Source organism: Dermacentor andersoni, chromosome 9, assembly GCF_023375885.2.
Source record: "Dermacentor andersoni chromosome 9, qqDerAnde1_hic_scaffold, whole genome shotgun sequence".
NCBI lineage: Eukaryota > Metazoa > Arthropoda > Arachnida > Ixodida > Ixodidae > Dermacentor > Dermacentor andersoni.
The window spans coordinates 53,220,087-53,244,077 of NC_092822.1; the positions used below are offsets into that span (position 1 = coordinate 53,220,087).

The 23,991-nt window shown below is 47.2% G+C and overlaps 1 protein-coding gene across 1 annotated transcript; it reads right to left on the reverse strand.

Annotated features, from left to right (window-relative positions):
- Positions 1–408: 408 nt before the first annotated feature.
- LOC126528046 (lysosomal alpha-mannosidase-like) lies at positions 409–16,768 on the reverse strand. The gene is made up of 7 exons (XM_050175903.3): positions 16,654–16,768; positions 14,062–14,106; positions 12,091–12,267; positions 9,627–9,773; positions 5,059–5,119; positions 1,149–1,188; positions 409–625 (listed from the first exon to the last, which is right to left on the reverse strand). Exons 3-7 carry the CDS (start codon positions 12,232–12,234, stop codon positions 544–546), a joined length of 474 nt encoding a protein of 157 aa, XP_050031860.2. The 5' UTR covers positions 12,235–12,267; positions 14,062–14,106; positions 16,654–16,768; the 3' UTR covers positions 409–543.
- Positions 16,769–23,991: the final 7,223 nt, after the last annotated feature.

Here is a 23,991-nt window from a genome sequence, read left to right on the forward strand (position 1 = left end):
GGTATGAAACTATACGCAAGCAAAATATAGCAAACTATCTAGATTGTAGAAAAATTTGAATATACAAAGGGAGCGTGAACACGCGAAAGGTAAACGAAATACTCGCATTCAGTGAAGGGATCAAAGGCAATTGAAGGAAGAGCAAACTCATTTCAATGAGAGACCAATAAAGAGATACACTAAACAGAGATACAATAAAACTTTGAGTATATGTAAAACCTAAATGATTTGACCGCGCGGGAAATCGACAAAATCGACTATGACGCACTGAGGTTCCCCATGCAAGGCTTTGCTGTAAAGCTTTTGCGATCAGATAGCACGGCAGATTTGTATACCAAGTTGTTGCGCATGTCAAGGTGCGAGCATAATCTATGACCGGGCAACAAAAAATATGATTTATTGGTCAAGAGTTATCACGCTGTGGAAATACGTCCGAGAGCCAGGGAACCCGCACCGGTACACCACGTGGGGTGCTTGCACTTCATGCAGGAGCTAGTGAGAGGTTAAGTGTGCTATGATGATTTGGCGTACAGTGCGAAAAGGTCATTGGCTTGCCTCGCATTGATCCATGCCCTTGAGCATCCTGTTGGTGTAGTCACTGGCCGCTGTTTTCGAGCACGTTCCCCTGTAAAGAAAAGGCATCAGAGTGACAGGAGGCGTTGTTGTTAGTTAAGGTGACGTATACAATCGAGCAATAAAGCTTTTATAACTGTGAAAAAGCTTTACTCGAAGTAAAAAAAAAAGAAGTCTTAGAGTATACCGCTCATCCCGGTGCCAGTCTAGTTTGTTCCCATTCCCTGTATGAAAAGTTATTCTCGCCGGTTCCATCTTGAGACGGTGTACGAAGCAGTCGTAAGCTAAGAACGAAGTGAAAACAGTCACGTGAAACTTGGCCGCATCGGTTCACTGCTTGTGATACAAGGAGCCGTCGAAAGTTGCCGCGAATTTGCGCATCGCGCTGTAGGCAGAGAAAACGTTACATTAGGAAAGGCGTTTTTTAATTCCACGCGTGTCCACCGTACGACGGATGTCAATGTTAAGATATGCAGTCTCCACTGGAGTCCATAGAATTCATCGAGTCCGTGGCCCATTGACTTTTGTTCCAAACTATGGAAAAAATCGCAACAGCAAGCTTGGCCGAGACTCACGTGACTCCGTCGTGGTGTTGCACCGTGGCCACCGCTTCACCTGCGCACGCGCGTGTGCAATACTGACGTGTTATTAAGGTTTACATTAAAGAAAAAAGAAAAACGCTGCACGTCTGGATGCACTGCCCAACCTACATAGTCATTAGAGCAGGTTGGAAAGTTTGTACATTGAACGTAATAAAAAAGAAAGAAAGAAATAACGAAAGAATACGAAACACAGTAAACATTAAAGGTGCAGCTTTCGGCGATGTACGATGAATGCAGATAGGGTACCTATGTATATGTACCCTATCTATATATAGGGTACCCAAGCAGCACACTCAAATGCTGTTCGTAAAGCGGCCTGGCAAAACACTCAACACTGCTGACAGTGCGTATAGTATTAGCAAAGGTAATAAAAAAATGGCGTTACGAATTTTATACTTCATAGTTCTTGTCTTGACATTTATGATAGCAAACAAGATGACATGACGTCAGTACAAGTAAATGCTTGTACTGACGTCATGCATTAGCAATAGTAGCTGCAGTGAGAAGACATTAACACTAACTTGCAAAACGAAATAGGTATGAGAACTTTGTGAGAGCCGCATTGTTTGTTAAGAAGCCCGACATAAAACTACGCTGAGTACCACCAATAATCCCAATACTTACGTAGATTTCGCGGCGTTGCCTGCCAAGTATGAAAGGAAGTATACAGGGTGTTTCAGCTAACTTACGCCAAGCTTAAAAAGAATAAAAATAAAATCACGTCTGTATTAGGAGAACTTAGTATTGTTCGCGGTTTTTTTAAGCGACTCAGAATATTTTGTTATGAACTAAGGTAATTAATGCGCAACAATTAACCAGCCAATTTTTAAAGTATTGCTTTAAACATGAGGTCACCCGCCGTGGCACAGTAGTGAGCTTTGGCGTTGACCTGCTAATTCCAACCGCGGCAGTCGCATATCGATGGGGGGGGGGGGGGGGGATGCACGAACGTCCGTGTACCGTGCATTGAGTGCACGTTAAGGAACCACAAGTGTCCAAAATTAATCCGGTGTCCCCCCCCTCCCCCCCCCCCTTCCTCCGGTGTGCCTCATATAGGTATCGTGGTTTAGGCAGGTAAAGTCTCACAATCTAATTTAATTGCAATAACTTCAATAATTGGAGATGTTGTAGAGCCGCGCCCTGTTGACAAATACACAAATAATTTCTTTCCATGGTGATAGATGTTGTGTTTTTAGTTTTTTTCTGGCTGCTAAGAAACTGTGGGAGAAGTGAAAAAAAAAAGGAAATAAGAGAAATATTGCGCGTCTAGGGCACTTGCGCGCAGCGGCAGTGGTGCCCTCAAACCTGCTACCAACGTAATGATTGATGCTGCTCACAGACCGAAGGCTTGAACATACCTTGAGCAACGGAGATGGATCGAATACAATGGCCTTGGCTTCCGCAAGATTACTGTTGCGTTATAGAGTCCTGAATATCCGTACGACGACTATGGTCGAGCCTGGCAACATACGACCGCCTCGCACACGGAGGAAGGAAACTAAGGAGAGGCTCTGACGTCACTCTTTGTGAAGCCAAAGTGAAGCCGGAAGTTGGCGTTGCTCATGGCGTTGCTCCGCCTATTGGGCCAGCTTTCCTCTCTTGTTTACATTTCTCGCGAAACCACGCCGCGCTGCGCGCAACCGTGCTGCCCGGACCCGCGCGCTCCGCAGGAATACTAAGCAATCGTTAGCACGCTAGCATGATTCCGCGAAAGAAGGCAACATTTCCCGCGGGTATTCCTTCGTCCGTAGCCATTGCCGTGGCGCGGTACATTGCGTACAGCGTTGCATGCACGTTCATTTCACGAACTTTAGTTCCTTCTGTCCCACCTGGCCACAGCAACATCCGGTAGAGCACGGTCCAGATAACGAAGCGAAACAAATTACGGAGGCAAACGCAAACCTGCCCGCACGGCGCCTTTGCCACGGTACGAAACCTACGGAGCAACACGTGTGAGCGCACAGAACAATAACAAAGCCGCCATTGTGGCCCGAGAGGCGGGGCCACTACAGCAAAGAAATAAAAAAAATACAGCAAAACAAAGGAGAACCTACTACGTCATTTCCTCCACACTTTTCTCCTAGCGCGCGGAGGGGGTAGGGCCTCTCCTCAGTTTCCTTCCTCCATGGCCTCGCAACTACGCTGCCAGCAAGATGGCGCACGCGGGCAGTGTTGCCAGATGACTATGCATTTTGAATATCACCTATACGCGCCTTGCTAAAGCCCCTGTGCTTGCAGCGGCTTGGCACTTTGATGCCATCTAGCTCACACTCACTGAATGACGGCTGTTGCCTTGGAGACGTTGGTGCACACATTTGCGTCTTCTTCCCTAATTTTCTTTGTTTACTTGCGCAATTGTACATAATTTTTTCACTTGACTTGCCACGTCATTGATATCCATATTCTTCTGTACGTACTGCACCCAAATTATTTGCTTTCGCAAAAATGAAAAAAAAAATCCCAAACAGAATTGTTGGTCACCAGCGACTCCGCACTTCTTGTATCGGACCAACGTAGTATGACTTCAGGCAAGATGACAGGAACCGGCGAAGACACCAGGGGAGGTATTCTGTAAGAGTGCACTTAGTTGACATGTACATTTCGTGTGCTGCTGAAGTGCTGATTGGCTGTGACGCCTGCTTGCTGCGGACGCACGCAGCAAACAGGGCTTATGTGGCTTATCGGCGCAACATAATGATGACGTCACTGAGATGTTAATCATGACGGATCTGGCGCGCTCATCTAGGTCTGATTCTCTGTCTTCAATATTCATATTGAAAGTTCTCTAATCTCGCGTACAGCTTTCTGTTCACAATGAAGCTAAAGCTATATAGAGGGCTTCTGAACATATGTTAACTGCACCAAGTAGCCCGGCAGAGTTTGACGGTACTTTAGATTTTTTTTGGGGGGAGACACTGAATCAATATACCTTCCACGTGCGACAGTTTCGAACTTGCCAAAAATAAAAAAGACGAAAACGAAAGGATAAGTTAAGTTTAACACAAGATGGTGCGTTTTATGCGTTTTGTTAACGTAAGCGCTGCACTTAAAGGTACACTAAAAAAGAAACACTTTTGATAACATCTTTCATAGATCTATTTTCGTTAATTTCACGGTAATAAGTTGGTTACTATAAGAGAAACTTAAGATCAAAGTTATGTATTTTTTTTTTAAATTTCGTTCCCGAACCGCAGCGCAGATACGTCAGTTCTACGCCACGGAATTCAGAGCCTTGTCTCGTGTTTAGAGCGATGCGGTTTCATAAAAGTTTTTGCAGCCACACTAAGTCTCTGGGGGTCACTAAAGAACAATTTCGTTTATCTTAATGATGATAAGCTAAACTTGAGCAGACGCTGTCAAAATCTAAGACACTACGGTGCGCGAGTGCTGGAACTTCAAGGTGATGTCGCCACCAGACCTCTTGCTTTTCTTTCTCTGGCTTGTGAAGTGTCTTCTCGTAGTAAGAGTGGCTATCTTCATATTCTAGAAGGGCAATTTTCTAGTACAGCTCCACCAATTTTTTCCCATTAGTGTCTCTGTATTAACATGTCTGTTCTATGTACCCCAGCTTAAGCTAACGCAAATGAGACCTTGGCAATGCTTTCAGGATCGCGGTTACTTGGGCTCTGTAGCTTTCTCTGCATTCCTAAAGAAAGTACAGCTGTATTTTCCTTCAGGTATGTTTTATAGATGCCGTCCACGGTAAGCCTGAGATGTTCGCATTATGGCTAGTGCTGCCATAAATATGTATCTGCGCATTCCATTAGGGTTTTACTGTTCATAACAATGTTCAAGTGTCATTTATGCACGCGCGCACGCTGGCAGTAGATACGTTTTAGTGGCGCTTAAGGTGACAGAGTGAGTCAAAAAGGCATCTGCTTACCCAACTTCCTTGCTCTCTCGGAGGCATCCTGTCGACCATAGAGAGACAGCTGCTTGCAGGCCTGTGGAACAAAATTCAGTGTTAGACGGAATATAAAGTGCAAAGGCTGACGCGTCTCTCTCCCTCTTTTTTTCTTTTTTAAATATATATGGGTAACTGTTCTAGCAGCTGAATTCATAGTTCGGAACCTGCAACGTCTCAGAGAGCTTTCAGGCTCTTTCGTACAGGCTCATTAACAGAGAGTTTTATATAAAATTGTACGCATTACTTTTAACGGAATTACGAGAACATCGAAAGGATAGCGGTCCCAGTTGAGACACCGTTTACACTGCAGCAAACAAAAGCGCGAGGAGTTCTAGCAGCAACGAATGTCTTTTTTTTTTGTGTCTACTTGGCTGGGATTAGGCTTGTGAAGATCGCTGAGGGGCAGTGGCGTAGCCAGAAATTTCGTTCGTGGGGGGCTCACGTTGCAGCTCGGCCTCCTCCTTATAGAATTAGCCGAGGGATATATATATATATATATATATATATATATATCTGTCATTCAACAACCTTGTTTACATTTTCGTACATATGCAACGACCAGGGAAAAATCTCAATGACGCTGTCCTTTGTTAGAATGTATTGCGCAGGAGCAGCTGTCACCGTTCGTGTATTGCGAGCAATTGCTCCGAAATTATAGTCGCAACAGAGAGCACATGTAAAAAAGCAGGAGTTCTGCAAAATATACGAATCAAATGAAAGTGAGCCAATGCGATTATATGATAAACGGGGTACTTTATTTAAAAGTAGTCACCATGAGTATTTAGACACTTGTCCTACTAACGAGTCGCGTAATTCCCGTCTCATAAAACTCCTTGGGTTGCTGCCTCAAAAATCTGTAAATCACTACACGTCATCTTCCGACACGAATCTGGTTCCTTTGAGCAGTTTTTTTTTCAAATTTTACCAAATCTGGAAGACGCAAGGCAACAGGTCTGGGCTGCATGAGGAATGTTGCAACGTTTCCCACTTGAACTTAGCCAGTTTCGTATTAACCACATCAGCGACGTAGGAACGGGCAATGTTGTGAAGCAACATCTTCCCAATGCTAAATTTTCCGCGTCGTTTGTTCTTAATTGCGACACACAGCCGATCCGACCTTTCACAATATCTGAAACGATTTAGAGTCTCTCCAGGTTTAGAAAATTCGATCATAATGGCCCCTAACGATCTAAAAAGAAGTCAACACTTTTCCGGCAGAAATGACGGCCTTTGTTTTCCTTGGGAGTGGTGAATTCAAATGCTTCCACTGTAAGCTTTGCCGTAGTGTTTCAGGCTAGTAGTAGCGGCACCATGAGTCATCCCCGGTCACAATTGCAGACAAAATGTCGTCACCCTCATCTTGGGTTCTTTGACGTGCACTTAAATCTAAGTACACGGGTGTTTTCGCATTTCGCCTCCATCGAAATGCAGCCGCCGTGACCGCGATTCGATCCCGCGACCTCGTGCTCAGCAGCCCAACACCATAGCCACTGAGCAACCATGGCCTTTTCAATTGTGTTGGGGATGATTGCACGGTGGCTTTGGCCCGGCCATGTATCGTCTTTGTAACTTTCATGTCCTTCTTTGAACAGTTTGCTACAATGCTTCACAGTGGCCAATGAAACGCAATGTTCAACGCATACGGCAGCCATATGGCGAATAATTTCTTTTTGGGAAACATCTTCATTTGTCAAAAACCTCACGACACCAAGCTGTTCAACTTTTGGAGTGTCCATTATGTCACGTAACCCTGTTCAACCCAGTGTATGAGAACATTACAGAACATTTAACCTAACCTCTGCATGTCACTTGTAAATGAAATGCGTATGTGCTGCGCGCATGCCTCGAAAATAATGAACCGAACCATTATTGCGCGGGGCGGGTTGTCTCACTTTCATTTGACTCGCCTTCGTACATTAGAAATGCGAAGATACAATGGAATATACAAATGTGAAGATACAGCGTGATACAGGGCAAAAATTGGCACTGGAAACAAAGTTCACTGCGCATATACAGAAAACCTCGCAACAAGATGTTTAAATATACGTATAAGTCTCCAATAAATCTACTTACCTAAGAAAAAGTCACTATATATAATGCGTCAAACAAGGCAAATAAACAGGTTGCGCAACCACAGATTCACAGATCACAGCACCCCCCCTCCCTCCCTCCACTCCCAAAATGTATCGCGTGCGACAGAAGGCGGCGCGCTTCCTCCCCGCTTTTCTCCCTTGCGCACACAAGCGAACGCGTTGCAATCCGTCGAGTCCCCGCAGTGCTGGCGGCGAGCGACTATGCATTGTTTCTTTTTCTCGTCTGCTAGCCAGAAAGCGTCCAAAACTCTGCCAGGTGAAAATGCAGTCGGCCAGAGAAAAACGAACGCGCATCCAAGTGCGCCGCGCGGTTGTCGATGCAGCACGAGAAAAACGCATGCGCTCTGGCTGGATCGGCAGCCCGCGGGTTGCGAGAACAAAAAAAAAACAAAGATAAGAGGCTTAATGTATCCTCGCGAATAAAAGTCTACGTATAAAAATAAATAAGAACTTAGTTACAATGGTGGCTTTGGTTACAATGGATGCTTTGGCGCAGGTGAAAAAAAATTCATATTCTTTTCTGTGACCTGATGGCACAAATGAACCACCACAACGCTTTGTCTCATCGGACCTCGCTGCGTGCTTTGTCAACTTGTCTGATAGTATGTTGATTTGGCTTGTCTCGTTGTATGGCCCGATGTACGACTTTAGAAAGGTCGATGCACCTTTGGCGTCTAATGTTTACAACAGCATTAAACCCACAAAGTTCCGGAATCGAAAATCTAAAGCACGACTTTGGAAATGTCAATGCACATTTCGCATCAAAATGTTATGAGAACTTTATACCCACAAAGTTTCAGAATTGAAATCCAAGCGCTCTGTAGATTCCGCGGCCTCCACGAGATGCCGAGACGAGCCCGCTCGCCATCAAAACGCCCTTGAAATTTTGTGCTCGGTGGGGCTCCTTGCGTTACGATATGTGACTCCCGATGCATGGGCGTTTCCGCGAAATCCAGCCCGATTTCGCAATGTTCGCGCTAAAATGTCTTTTCGAGCGTGAATTCAGGACATTCTAGACAAAATCGAGCATGATTTCCGGCGCCGGGAGTTGTTTTGGTCGGAGGCGCATGACAGCACGAAAAAATTTCGGGGGGGGCTCAAGCCCCATAAGCCCCCCCCCTGGCTACGCCCCTGCTGAGGGGCATTGATGTCTGATCGACAGTGCAAATCAGCAGCACCCACAACAACGACGGTGCTACGTTCATGGCATTCATACAATATGATTGTATGCGCATCTCTCAGCAAGTTTGGCAAAGGCTTCGTGAGCCTTTGCCAAGCTTGTAGTTACTATAAGTTTTTAATTAGATTGATTTGAATTACGGTGTACGTACATTGCTGTATGTGAATTGTTGTAGTCTTCCTGTAAGAATTTGTTTGTACTTCGTGACTCACCATGTCGAAACTGTGCCTGCGTGAATGCAGAGTGTCTAGGGCCTAGTCAGGTGTCCACGTGTGTCACCTTTAGCCCTTTTCACCTGGACAACTGCATATTGTCTAAATTTCAATAAAGTCAAAGTCATAGCCAAGGCCGAGAAGGGTCCTGGTGCGGGGGCTGTTGGTCATCGCCGCAGACAAGGGCGCGTGAGGCGAGCGCCCATCCGAGGTCAAGGCTAATTGGGATGTGGACAGTGACGATTCCAGGAAGAGGGGACAAGTTTGTCGAGAAGCATTGAATGCGTCATTTTTGCGCGCAGTTATTTCCAGTTTCAATAGCTAATTTATGTTATAGCGGTTTGTTCGCGTAACTCGCTCCTCCCGCTTTGTGGTAAGAGCTACCACGGTTCCCGCAAGCAAGTCGAGGCGCTTGAGGCTGCAGTGCTAGATCGAAATTTGACAATAAATAGATCTCATTAAGTACGGCGTGCTCTGGGCACCTTGCTTGCTTCCTATACGGGATGATTTGAAAAAAGCGTTTGAAATATTCTAAAAGTCAGGAAGGTGTGACCACTAGGCGGTTAGCCCAGGATTGCTTTTACCACCCACATGTTATAGAGACCCGAAGTAGCAGGTAGGCAAATGATTATGAAACGTGGGTTAATTAACGCGCTGCCATCTCCTAGCTTCCCGCTTAGCTATGATGGCAGAGCAGCGGCACCGGAAAGGCGTTGGTCTGGTCGCGGATTCAATCCCCTGAGGACAACAATATTTTTCTCAACTGTGGAGCTGTCTTTCCTCATCAACTTGTACGCATTTTCCTTTTAGTTTCGTGCTACAGTCTGGTAGATGACAATTTCTCATATTTAACGTCTTTATAGAGAGTACTAGCATAGACTCCTCATTCTCTGAACTTGACGAAACTCACCGAAGATTTAAAAATTCTCTATTTATTCTGCGAGTGTGCGCCTTTTTATGATTCTGACGGTGCAAAGGATGCGCTGAAATAAAGCTTTTGTTGTATATAATTATTAGGAGCCTCTAGAGCATTATAGTGAATAAAAAGCTCATGCTTACTTGGAGGAATCCATTTGCGTATCGTATGAACATCTTAAGGTTTGGCCGCGTGGTATAAAATCCCGTCCACGTACGGCCCGGCGAATCTGAGTACGGCAGCAAATCGTCCGAGAAGCGAGGCCAGGTCCGAGAAGCCTCATGAAGTGCCTGTAGGAAAAAAAAAACGTTTGGTATAGGTTATCGCAACTGCAATTACAAAGCAATACATGGCGCTCTTGCTAACGGCAGCGATTTATTCCAGTCATTTGGTATCGTTCGACGGCTTTCGTTCGTCAGAGTTCGTCACTTTCGTTGGGAGAAGCCCAGTCCAATACCTTCGATAGCACTAACCCAAAATTCTAAGCATCGTCGAATAAGCACACACATATTGCACAAAGATGTCTACGAGATAATGAATGTACTCTTATTAGTTTTAAGGAATGTGTTGAGATTGGAAGTGTTCGTGCGTCACCTGCAAAGATAGGATTAAGGAAATCGAAAGTATTTATAGCTAGTTTTGATCATATTGTTACGCGAAGGCATAAGACAACGAAATGACGAATAAGCGGAGAGAAACTAGCAATTTTTTTTTTACATTGCATCGGAAAAAATAAATTTGGCATAGGGTTACATTCGGGATAATTAAACTTTACACTCTTAATAAGGACAGCTTGCCATCCACTGGAGCCGGACATAACAGCCTCCACAAAACACCTGCGCTGCACTTTACGTGTAGTTTCATTTTCCTTTCTTGTTATTACGAATGGAAAGCTAATAAAAAAGTGTACTCGACGTTCCATGGAAAATCCCCAGCATTTAAATATAAAAGGATACTGCCAACATATGTTCCTGGGTTTGTCGTTGTCTTAGAGCTTTTCACTGTTATAGCATGCAGATATAGTAATATATATATAGTCTCTTAAAAATGCAGCTTGGCTAATTCATGTAAGGATGAGGGCACAGTAAGGCATACTCGCTTCAGTCGTAAACGTGCCCGTTGAAGTGGACATCATTCTCAGTACCTACCAAGCCTTGCCACATTCTTCGTGGTGCCTTGGCACCTTAGCTTACACCCAGGCAGCTTTTCGCCGTCGATGTCCGCCGTGCTGTTCCGGAAAAAAAGCCCAAGTGCATGGACTAGCGTGGAAAAAAAGAAAAGTCTAAGCTTAGGAGCCAGGGCAAGCATGCGCGCGACCGAGCCGAGAAGGATGGTGGCTTGATGCACGCCGCCTTGCAGCGCGCCCCCAACGTTGGAGAACACGTGATCGAGCCCGCGCAGCTCCGCGGACGCGTCACAGCTTATAACAGCAGAGCGGACTCTTCTAAGTGGGCAGTCGCTGTCACGTGCTGCCCACGGGGCCGAACGCATACGCGGCCCGTGCCCCGTATGTCGGATTGGAGGTCACGTGCTCAAGGGAGCAGGGCGCAGTGCAAGCATTCACAAGACGAGCCCATACGCCTGGTGGCTTGATGCGCGATGTCTCTCCCGCGCGCCTAGTGTTAGAGTTTGCATGATTTGAGTTGACAGGACGCGGCACTGCATAAATGGTGAGGCGAGCGGCAGCGCGAAAGTTCAAACGTTGGACAAACAAGCACGCTGCCAGCTGCCGGCGCTCCCTGTCACGCTATAGCGTTGCGACAGGGAGTGCTGGCGGGCGTCGAGTTGCGCGTGTTCATGTTTGAGGATGTGCGCGGGACCCTGCGCTTGTTTATTCAGTGAGCGAATGCTTACCGCTATTTGCATAGCCTATACAGCGACGAACCTTGATTCGGGTAGTAGTCTGTTACTTTGCTGTCGGTAACCATGCTTCGGCTTTCGCGCGAAACTGCTATTCCTTCTTTTTTTTTTTTTGGTTCTAAGTGGGCGAAGAACAAGAAAGCTTTTTTTCTATCGTGCACAAATAAAGTGTAGAAAAGCATTCAAATCTTTTTGTCCATGACTGTAATGATATTTTGATTTACCACATAGGCTGCGATACAGCATAGTATGGTTAAAAGAACGCTTGCAGGCTTTCGCACTAAAAAGCTTCCCTTCCTCGCGCTCCCCCATGGAGGGATCACTTTCATATGCTTTCCTCCTGTTATTTGCCGTTTTCGCCTATGCTAGTGTGGGGTGTAACCAAATGAAAAGTCACTCCTGATTAGTTAAGAGGAAGAATTAGCTTTCGGCCATCTCCGATGCCGCCATTTGAAATACGTGTAAAACGCAGAACTACTTTTACGAGACGACAACGGGAGCGATTTGTAGAAAAAAGAGAAAAAAAAAAGCTGCAGCAATATCATCAGCGCTGTGCCACGGCGCGTCAGTCTTCTGCTGCCGCAGTGAAGGAGGTAAATCCCCGAGGAATTGTCGAATTCCTCCTATTCTTTTATATTTTTAGTGGGCGTTGGACAACATATAAAGTCGCAATCTCTTGCGTGCTGTTGTGTCCTGTTCGAGACAGGCTCTCAATGACAGCTCTAGACAACTAAACGTTTAACTCACCTGTGCGTAGCACGCCGGCGTCGAGTAGACCACGTGGACTCGTGGATTCTGCTTTCCGGCTATTGGAATCGCCTTCGCCAAGACGTCTTCTTGCCTCTCGAATTGTTTTTCGGCGTAGCTGAAGCACATGTCACATCCGGCCATCACCGCCACTGTGTCGTTGGTGTATACTTTTGCCTGCATTCATGCATTCGTGCGAAACTGTTCTCTCTCTCTATCTTGATCCCCACACCCCCTTCCCCCCTTGCAGGGTAGCAAACCGGACGTGCGTCTGATTAACCTCCCTGCTTTTCCTGTCTTATCTCTCTCTCTCTCTCTCTTTCTCATGCGTCCCAAAAACCTATGTTACCGCCAGGTGCTCAGGCCCAGTCCATGTATTGGTCGCAAGAAACCTGCAGAATAAGTATACACGGTCTTGACCAAGAAAGAGAGATGAAGAAAAGAGAAGCGAAGACAGGGAGATAAGCACGACACACGGCCGGATTGCTATCCTAAGCGGGGGAAAGGGAGTTATGGAATGAATGGCAAGAAACGCGAAAAAAAGAAATATGCACTGAGGGTGTTGCTTTCTCCGTAGGTGCGCATCGAAACTACAGTGATTCAGTGAGGTCTCTCGACTTCATAAACTGCAGAAAGGCAGCTATTACTTTCTGAATTGGTGGCACCAGTAGCCACGGCAAAACGACCTTTTCCACAGGGAGAGGATTTGAATCCATGCAGTTGACCTCGCGCATTCTGGCGAAGTGCACTTCTGCACATGGGCTTTATGTTGATACCGGGTTAAATCGTGCGTTCGGCGCAGTCCCGGCAATGTGGAGGGCCGCAGCGTATAGGCAACGGAGAGCTGTCTTAGATGACCTAAATTTAATTATACTGGTCTCCAAGGCGCATGAAATTCACATTCCAAGATTTCCTGAGATCGGCGCATGTGCTATACGCAAATTGCATATCTGAAGTACTGAACTTTCAGTTGTGCCAATTGTCAAGTGGTCATCGTTAGTTGACTTTCTTCCGACCGCTTAGTTTCTGACAGGGATGTCGCTGAATTCTTCAAGGGGAGTATGGTAGCGCGATTCAAAGACGGGACAAGAGAAAACACAAAGGGACACACACAGCGCTATGTGTGTCCCTTTGCGCTGTGTGTGTCCCTTTGTGTCTTCTCTTGTCCCGTCTTTGAATCGCGCTACCATACTCCCCTTGAAGATGCATTACCAACAAGCCCACATTGCAACCCTCGCTGAATTCGCAGCCATGACGGTGCACTACAGCCTGAGCGCCTTCGCAGTCTACTTTCTTAAGCGTCGCGTCGCTAATTAGCATCAGGCGAGAGCGGTGGGATGCGTGTGCGGACAGAAATAGTTCTACCTGTACCTTTACGTCAGAAGGTAGCGTCACTCTACTGCGTGGACTGTATTTATTACCCTAAATTGCTCCTACAGACTCACTCGCCATGAATGGCCCGTTTTTACGTCTATAGGGGAGCCCGGCTTGTCCTGAGATAGAAGCGAACAGCGGCTTTCTACACTCCCAATTTTGTTCCACATAAGTGCCACTTAGTAAGAGGAACACTTTTGCGGATATGTACCACTTACTGGAACCTATGTTTAAAAGAGGATATTAAGGGTGATATACGAATAAATGTGCCAAGTTCTACAGAAAGAAGAACCGAACTGATGAAGGACATTCATGGTAAATGGGTTCCAATTAATAAGTTTATTATCTTTTGCAATCATGTTCTATTCACTCAGTGGAACATATGAGGAACGCGATGAAGTATGTAACGAAGTTTTATGGCAGCATAAACAAATAAAAAGCAATTAGTAACATAAACACCAGGAATTTCTTTAAGCGCAACATTCCGTAGCGTGCAAGGGCGCATATGATCTTTAGTTTTATTATTATTATTTGCGGACAAATTTTGTGGTAATTGATCCACGCCTTTTAGTGGCAATTACCGTGAGCTGCACTTACCTGTGATTGTGCGTACTCCACGAGGAAGTTCGGACTACGGTCCACCTGTGTGACACGCACACACACACGCACAAAAAAAAACATGTAATTTGCTTATTCATCAATTTGGATACAGATACAGCCAAGTAGCCCCATCGCTGGTGGGGCGGAAGGGGAGGGCAATTACCCCGCAAGTCTGACAACATATTCAAGCAGAAGAAATGAACCCAAGCTGAATGTAATACAATAAACAAAAACGAAGAAATACAACAAACTATACATTGAACAAAATGCTTTTATAAGCATCACAAAGTATTCGCACGAATAAAATGTAACCTAAAGCGGTGCAGTGGTGGTGGTGATAAACTTTATTAGAAGGGGGAAGGGTAAAGAGGGACGTGGCTGAGGGTTAGGGCTCAAGTAAGGCCCTGGGCCTGCTTGGCCTTTTCCGCCCAGTCCGGTGCAGTGATCACGCCGTTCGATGAAGTGTTCGCAATGGCCGCAGGAAGTTGGTCTGAATACGATATACAGCGCGGGGAAATGTTCAGTCTAAGCAACTATTGACATTTACGTTCTTAAACGGGTCCTGAAACATGCTTTCAAAAGAGTATAAGAAAGCGTTGCCGATCCATCGTAGAGGCTGCAGGGAAAACGGGAGTCAAATTATACTGCACTGCAGGCAGCAGGGAATTTTCAATCTCGTAGCTGAAACAACAAAAAGTCGCTTGCTTTCGCTTCCGCAGTGCCGCCGTGCGGCGTCGTCGAAAGCAGCTGGGCCCACCAACGCTAGTGGCTGATTTAATGATCGCGAGAGCATTCTCACTAATAAAGAATTGCTAATTTTGAATTAAATAAAGTAAAAAAAAGTATATATCTCTGCAATCTTAAAACGACAGAAGAAAGACGCAGTTTCGCCCGAAAAGCGAAACATTGATTGTGATACAAATTAGTGGACAGCTATACGAAGCAATGATAGTAGTTTTATCGGCTGTACAAACTTGTAAACATAGGCATATTAACTAAATCAACAAGCACGGTGTCACGCGCGCACAAGCAAGCATGAACACATCTCACTCGAAGACGGCGGAAGCTTTCTGTCAAAACGCTGGCGTGAGGAAACGCGACAGGAGCAGCGAGCGAAATCACATTCGTGCTGTCTGTCGCTTCAACGCAAAGTGAGCGCCGAGAACGCACAGCACTTTGATGGGGCCGAAATACGAAAACGCGCGTGTACTTAGCTTTAAGTGCACGTTAAAGAACCCGAAATAGTCCGAATTTCCGGTAGTCCCCCACTACGGCGTGCCTCATAATGAGATCGTGGTTTCGGCGCGTAAATACGACTAATTTTTACCACACAGCACGCACAAAGCTACGACCTACCACTTGGACTCTGCTTGGACCCACTTGGACTGGCGCATACAGCGTAGGGCGCGCAGAGACGGTGTTATCGCCCTTGGACTTTATACGGAACCTCACGGCGACGGCGACCCCGACAGCAGAAATGCGCATGGAGGGTCCGTATGATTGCTATCGCAATAAAATTATTTCATCTTTGCACTGTGCGTAACTGCGTCAGCTGAGCGGGGCCTGCGAGATTGCAGTGGCGTGCCACGTAGCTTAGTCTACCGCGGCCGCCACGGGGTGCCGCGACGAGCGCTTTCGCCGTCGCGACACTCGACTTCTGGCCGGGGCTTCGCGCTCTTGGCTTCTCCATTTTGTAGCTTCCAGTGCGTTAGCGGATACGAAAAGAGAAAGGTGGGTATCGGTGCTTACAACTCCACTTATAGTTAAAGGATTCTAAAAACAAAAATTTTGCCGGGTGAAATTCATGAGACGACGTCCTTGAACAGCAGGGCCATTCTGTGATGAGTTCGAAAAGTGTTTAGGGGCCCCTTTAAGTCGTCTGCATCACATATAGAGAATACGCAATTCTCGCGTATAATAAACGCAACGTCAGACAGGAAGCTTTCGCCGCGCAAGCTCCTCGCTGTTTCTCCCTGCTTTCCTAAGCTCCTCAACAACTTCGTAAAGCGGCATCGACGTGAAACCATAGAGAAGGAAATTGTGAACCGTATTTAGCGCCCGTATTTTCTTTGTTGTATCTTCGATGAATTGACCATTTGGGCCCATTTTGCGGGGCATCATTCCGCATAACTAATACCTTTCTATGGTACAAAGTAACAAACAAGGATGTTTGTAACTTTTATGACGCACTGTGCTACTCCATCTGTCGGCACCCTACTTGATTTTAAATCGTTATTCTATTTATACTTGGTTGGAGTAGTGTTGCAGATAACAGGTAGTACAAACAGGTCGAACAGTGTTCCGGTAACTAGTGACTATTTCCCTGGACCATAGTTCCAGGTATTTATTATCTGTGAATATAAAAAAAATATATGTACAGTCGTGCACCATATTTTGCAAACTTAAGTGGAACCCCGTTCCACTTATGTGAGTGGAAAATATTTGCTGTAAATTTCCGCTGACAGATGGAACCTTGGAGGGATCAGGTTAATAGTATAGGAACAGTATATACCGAAAGTTCTAGTCGCAACAACAGCTTGAATCTAACTCGTGCGCACTTGACAGGCGGAAGAAGACAGGCCTCCTCACCTCTTCTCGGGTGCAGTCTTTCGGTGGCCAGGCGAAGCAGAGGCCCTGCGGTGTTTCATAATAGCGCTCGGGCACCCAAGTGAAGATGTGGCCACCGTCACCCCCTGGAGCAGAGAACGCCGCTCAAGTTACCATCAATAAAATTAAATTCTGTGGTATTAGGGGCCACGACCACGAGGCTGATTACGAGGCGCGTGGGGAGACACTATGGATTAATTTTAAACCATTCGAAGTTCATTTAACATGCACCTAAATATGAGGTTTTTCGCACCATTTCCATGAATGTCACGGCATGGCATGGCATGGCAAGAACTTTATTTTAGTCCAGAGAAACTAGGGTCTGAGGGCACAAGCCCCCAGGCTAAGTCGGTGGCTCCGCCCACGTAGGCACCGGTAGGCCAAAGGCTTTCCCGATGTCGTGAGCTCTCCGGACGGCCAGGAGTTGATCTTGGAGGACTTCGCTGGATATGCGCCGGCTCCAGTCCTCCTCACTGTTGAGATCCGAAGCCCTTTGGTTGGGGCACAGCCAGAACATATGATCAAATAGACACGGAGTGTGTCCACAACTTTTACATTCCGCGGGAAAATCCCGGTCAATATTGTTAAGCACAAAAGGTGTGGGATAAGATTTAGTTTGAATCATTCTTAATGTGACTGCCTGAGCTCGGTTGAGCTTCTGATGGGGGGGAGGAAAAAACCTCCTGCCTTCCCTATAGTGTGAGGTGATCTCGTGAAAAGTAGTAAGTGGGTCTTTGTAGGAGCCGCAGTCATCCTGGAGCAGTTCCTGATCTGATGCGCGGCATGTGAGATCTCGCACAGCAGAGTGAGCTTGCTCGTTAGGATTGCAGCCACTGGGGCTGACCGAGTGGCCCTGATGAGCCGGAAACCAGACTAGGTGTGAGCTATCCAGTTGGTCGTAACTATGAGTATTAATACTGTGTATAAGTAACTTGTGTGCTTTCACTGAGATGAAGCCGGCTGAGTAATTCCTAATAGCTGTACGGGAATCAGAGAAAATCGTGGAGCCTCTCCTCAGTGTAATTGCAAGTGCTATGCTTGCTTCTTCGGCGGCATGAATGGAGGTCGTTCTTAGTGACGCCGCGTTTATTAATTTACCGCTCTCATCCACCACGGCAATAGCGTAGCGGTTGCCCGATCCATAACTAGTTGCATCGACAAAAAGAGCTGAGCTGTGTTGTTGGTGCAGTTTACCCAGAATGCATTTGGCCCTGGCGTCCCTTCTGCCCTTGTTGTACACAGGATGAATATTTCTAGGTATGGGGTCTACAACTAATTGTGTCTCCACCTCCTTGGGTATCTTGAACTTAGAGACGTCTCCTCCTCGAGGCAGTATTCCGACTTCATCTAGAATTTTACACCCTGGCTTAGTGTTGGAGAGTCTTGCAATTTGTGACATCGAATGTGCCTCAATGAGCTCATCTATAGTGTTATGAAGTCCTAACTTGTTGAGGAGTTCGGTACTCGTTCCGTGCGGGAGTCCCAGAGCCCTTTTGAGTCCGGAGCGTATAAGTGCGTTTAGCTTAGCCTTCCCTCCCTTCCCCCAGTTCAGGTATGATGCAATGTACGTCACATGACTGATGAAAAATGCATGATATGCTCTGATGAGATTGTCCTCCTTGAGGCCTGCATTTCGGTTTGAGACCCTGCCCAGGAGCTTTAAAGTACTGTTGGCCTGACCTGTGAGACGGTTTAGGGCCGTAGCGTTACAGCTCCTTGCGTCAATGAGAAGACCCAGAATTTTTATTTGCTCTACTCTGGGTATGACCCGTCCTGTGTTGTCTGTGATTTTTATTGGCAGAGTTTCTAAAGGCACAAGGTTTCTAACACCTTGTCTCCCCTGTCTGAAGAGCAGCAGCTCAGATTTACTAGGTGATAGCCTGAGTCCGGTGCCCTTAAGGAAGGATTCTGTGGTGTCTACCGCTGCCTGTAGTGTCTGCTCTAGTGCTGCGAGTGACCCCCTTGGGACCCACACTGTGATATCGTCAGCATATATGACGTGCCCCAAGCTCGGGATTTTGGACAATTCCTCCGAGAGCCTGTGCATGGCAATGTTAAAGAGGAGTGGGGACAATACTGAACCTTGTGGTGTGCCGTTGTTGCCTAAATTGTATGGACCGCCTGTGACTATCCCGAGTTTGACCCGAGCTGTCCGATTAGCTAGAAAGGACCTCACATAATTGTAAAAATTGCTTCCCAGGTTCAAGGTTGGGATTTCATGTAGGATATGTTTATGTGCAACCGTATCAAATGCTTTGTTAAGATCCAGACCCAGGAGGCCCTTTACGTCCCTGCTAGGGTCGTCAATAATAGCCCGTTTGATCATTAGCATGGCGTCCTGTGTGGATAATGCCTTCCGAAAGCCTATGAGATTGTGTCTGAAAAGCTCCTGGTTTTCTATGTGTTCTATTATCCTATTATGAATAGCATGTTCGGCTACTTTGCCAATACAGGATGTAAGTGACATGGGCCTGAGGTTCTCCATTGTTAGTGGTTTGCCGGGTTTCGGTATAAACGTCACCTTGGCCTCCCTCCATTCCGGCGGGACAGTGCCGGATCTCCAGTGACTATTAATTTTGACCGTGATTATGTCTATGGCATCACCGTCCAGGTTTCGCAAAAGTTTATTTGTGATGCCATCCGGACCCGGGGCAGATCTCCCATTTAAATTAAGAAGTACATGCCTTATCTCAGCTGCAGTGAAGTCACTGTCCAAGTCCGGTTGCGATATTCCGGAGTAAGGTTCGCTTATTTCTTCTTCGTTTTCATAATCATTTTTAAGTGGCAGGTACATGTGTGCGAGGTCGTTTGCGACCTCTGTTGCTGTCCGCCCTATAGTTATCTGTTTATTGACGAGCCTGTTTATGGCGAGGTTTGTAGTACCTCTGGAGAGCTTGTCATTAAGTAGGCTCTTCAATAGGTTCCATTTGCCTCCTCTGCGCAATCTGCCGTCTGTTTCTAAGCAAGTTTCGTCCCATTGTTGACGTGAAAGTTGAGCCGCGTATGTTTCGATATCACGATTAACTTGGGCGACCTTGGCTCTAAGTCTTCTATTGAGTCTGTGACTCTTCCATCTGGTTAGAAGGGCATTTTTCGCTTCCAGCATGTGAGCTAGCTTGGAGTCCATTTTTGGGACTTCGATTTCTGTTGAGACTACTTTAGTAGCTTTCTTAACCGTTGCCTTCAGCTGATCTAAAAGCTCCTCATAAGATTCGTCATCTATGCTGGTTTCCTTACGCAGCTTACGGAAGAGATCCCAGTCCACGTATTCATATTTCCTTATTGGTGGTGGTTGCGTCTGTAAGATGACTTCAATTATGTAGTGATCACTTCCTAAATTCTCCTGCAGATTGTCCCATGAGCCTTCAATTCCCCGAAGGAATGTAAGATCGGGGGTTGTATCTCTGGTAGTGGAGGTACCAGTTCTCGTGGGGAAGTTAGCATCTGTAATAAGAGCAAATTTTAATTCACTTGTAGTGGTTGCTAAATTAGTACCCTTGACGCTCTGATGACCATAGCCCCATTCTTTGTTGGGAGCGTTGAAGTCCCCAGCCACTACGAGTGGGGCTGTATCTGCCTTACTGGAAATGCGGCCCAAGAGGGTCTTAAAATCCCTTTTCCTATCTTGCGGAGAGCTATAAACGTTAGCTATATACACGTTAGCTGCTTTTTTGTTCTTAAGGATGAGTTCGATCATTTGTGCTTCTAGACCAACCTTGTACTTGGGAAGCTCGTGAGTTTCATAGGAGGTACCCTTTCGAACCAAAGTCGCTATTCCCCGACTCCCTGGAATGGTCAAGGTTTCGGAGTTGTAACCCGGTAGAGAGATATCCTCCTTAGCTAGTGTTTCCTGTAAGAGAATAACGTGCGGCTTAACTTTGGCCGATCTAATGAGCTGCTGCAGGGGAGCCTTGTGCCTTCGGAAACTCGCACAATTCCACTGCCATATTTTAATGTTATTGTTGTCGTTTGAAGCCATTATGATACCACTGGTTGACTACCCGAACCACTAGAGTCCGCGCTCGGGCTACCGTTTGTGCCTCCGTGGCCTGCCGAAGCAGCCGCTGCGCTTGCCTTTGCCTTAACTTTGGGCCTTTCTAGTTGACCCACTCGAGCATCTAGATTAGTGATGAGCTCCATGATTTTCGCCAGAGTCCTGTCTATTGTGGCTAACCTTGCGGCTATTCTGACTTTTTTGTGTTTGGGGGGTGCCTCACTCTCGCCCATCTCCTCTGCCTCAGAGGTTTCTCAATCTTCCTTCTCTGTTTCGCTAATGGGAACGGGGTGGGGGGCATTACGTTTAGGTTTGCCGGCCAAGGGTTTTGGAGCCGTTGTCTCCATCTGACTACGGGGTGTTTCGGACCTTTCTTTAAAGGATTTGAAAGCCTCCCTGAGCTCAGACAGCTCTTGCCTTAATTTCCGATTTTCTGATTCTAATGCCAATATTCGGGGATTTGACTCACGTTCCGGCTGTGCCCTACCATTAGTACTCCTAGACCTTGCCCTTGTCGGTTGTCCTGGTTTCCCAAGGCCTCCGTTCTTGACTCGATCGGCCCAGGTTGCTCTTGGGGTCGACTGTGAACGGGACCTCGATCTTGCCCCAGGCCCTCGGGGTTGCTGGTCAACACCAGAAGATTCTCCAGAGCTGGGTTGTCCTCTGGATCGAGAACGCCCTCTGGAGCGGGAGCGCCCTCGTGAGCTAAAGCGTCCTCTCGTGCGAGAGCGCAAGTTGGGGTCAATTTCTTGCATGACCCCTTTGCGCTGGGGATTGTCGCTGTCTTCAATGTCGTCGGCCACCTGTGTACAGCGTGCTTGCTGTCGTTGGCGCCTTCGACGCCTTTGCCTCACAATATAAGGCATCTGGAATCTTCGACTGCATTTTCGGTCCCCAGTGTGGTGTGCGCCACCGCAAATAGCGCACTTGGGATCGCAATGATGATCTTCAGGTGGGGAAGTGATTCCACAGCCCCTACACTTTCTAACACTTGCCGGATTGGGACACACGTCGGATCTATGTCCGATTTCACCACAGCCGTAGCACACATCTATCTGTCGTCGGTAGAGGTAACAGGGCATGAGTACGTTACCACAAATAACGTGGTTTGGCACTCTTTGTCCTTCAAAAAGTACCACCACCGTTGTAGTTTGCTTGATCCGACGTACCTCGACGAGGCCCGGATTTCGGTGATTGACGAAAAGGGTTTTCAGTTCCGCGTCGCTAATGTCCAGGTCGATACCGCGAACAACACCCTTACATGTATCTTCTCCTGCTGCGGTGTAGGCCGCCACTTCGAAGGGTCCATCCCTCGTATGGATCTTGCGTACCTTGGCGTAAGCTCTTGCGTTTTCCTCGCGCGGAGTCGATACCACCAAGATGTTTTGACAGACGTTCGGACAGTATGTGTCCTCCGTCGTGTCCTCCGGCGCTAAGGCTGCTGCCATGGCCAGCGCTCTGGAGAGATGTACCAGGCTGAACTTTTTAACGTCGAGGCCGCCACGGGGGCGGACAATTATCTTGATGTGATCCCTCGGTAGCATCGGGATCCTAGAGGCGGTAGCTACGCGCTTAAGCACGTTCTGCGAGGTGGCCGTGCGGCGACTACCTTTCCCGCCATGGTTGGTGTCCTTTATAGCCACGGATTTCCCGCCAGCGGCTAATGCGCGTCTCCTTCGGCGAGTGATGGCTGTCATCCATCCGATATCTTCCTCCGAGGTGATCTCCATGCCTTCAACAGCTAAGCCGGAGGCCATGCCTACACTCCGTCGTGCGCGTGAGGCCTAGGCCTACAGCGCGAGTCAGGGGCTGGCACCTTTTCTACGTGGCACGCAGAAAGCAGTTTTCAACGAGGCGAAAAATGGACCCACCGGCAAAAAATGGGCATCCACGTAATCCTTGTGACACGAGGCGTCGATCGCCACCAGGTTCTCAGGGGTGGCACAGAAATTCGGCGCAAAAACATTGATCGAAGCGGGAGCCGATGTTTGCACGACCGCACTAGTCGGCTTCTTCTTCTTCTTCTCAATGTCACGGCACGCATAACAATAATGACATAAATTGCATGACATATGCACGCACGCATGTCATGACGTTATCACCGTGACAGGAACTTATGCCGCCCTAGTGGACCAAGTTTTGCACTAACTTGGACCAGTGGCTGCAATTTGTTGTTCGTGATGCCGTGATGGTCATTGCATCGCCATTCCAGCTTCGTAATGCGACTCTCGTTTCTGATTCTCGCGCTCAGCCTGCGCTCGAGCCAGGTGGCACGAGTAAGAAGGTCCCTGCATATCGGCAGCTGGACACCGGTTGGTGACTGCATTCGTTCAAACAGCTTTTGAAAATCAAGTTTCCCAGGCGCGATTTCCAAGCGCCGGGGAAACAAAGGCACCGCCTCCTCGTTCCTCCCAAAGCTTTCACGTCCCTTCTCGCCGTTACCAGGAAACTTAATCAAGCATCAAAATCTGCTCTTTCATTGTGCGCGTAGAGTCCGAGTACGACAACGCTATGTCGAATGACACTATGGCACCGTGACCACGGCTCGGCCGACGCAAGCGGCTGCACGAGGCCGCTCGTCCGAATGGCCATGAACGGGCACGGGCTTCAGGGTGGGTTACAGTATGACCGTCGAGTCACCCGTTTGCGTCATCCAAGTGATCGATACCACGCGCTGCCGTCACTGAGCATTTTGTATTCTGCGTCTCTTACCCACTTCGCACCTACACGCTGCTCGTTCACATGAATTCGATCGTTCGTGGAAATTGTGTGACCTTCGTCACGATTGTCTTCGTCTTGCTGCTGTCGTCACGCACACGCGCTAATTGTAGTTGACAGTACTCGCGTCACACACACACAAATCCCGGATTTACACAAACACATCGGTCAACCTAGTAACGCTTTGCGGAAGCCCAAACAATGCTGTATAGCCGGCTGCCTGCAAAACGCTTCCCACGACGTCGATTTTCACAGTGCCTGGGATCCGCGCAATTTTTTTTTTCAGGTTTGTTATCAAAACCGGCCACTTTTGCCAGTGCTTCGGGACACTTCCGCTCCTATTTCGAATGTGACAATTGTCACGGAGGCTCCTTTATATCTGCACTGTCGAGTAGCATCCGTGCAAAAAATTTAACATTTGGATAAGTACAATAACTTTACTATGATCAAATGTTTTCTCTCGTTTTTCTTCTCTCTCCCGCCCTCCTTCTCCTAGGGTCTTTCTCTACCCGATCCCCTTCCCTAGGCAGAGTAGCAGGCAGGACTCATACGCCACAGATGTATCAGTATTTCAATAAAGAGCTCTCTCTCTCTCCACGGCTTTCAAC

What these genes read in the sequence shown, in the direction of transcription:
- LOC126528046 (XM_050175903.3), bottom strand. Translation starts at nt 12,234, where the DNA reads ATGGCCGGATGTGACATGTGCTTCAGCTACGCCGAAAAACAATTCGAG. An exon ending in CGCCGGCGTGCTACGCACAG is followed by an intron (nt 9,774 to 12,090) that starts GTGAGTTAAACG and finishes TTTTTCCTACAG; the next exon opens with GCACTTCATGAGGCTTCTCG. An exon ending in CGAGAGAGCAAGGAAGTTGG is followed by an intron (nt 1,189 to 5,058) that starts GTAAGCAGATGC and finishes GCGCGTGCGCAG; the next exon opens with GTGAAGCGGTGGCCACGGTG.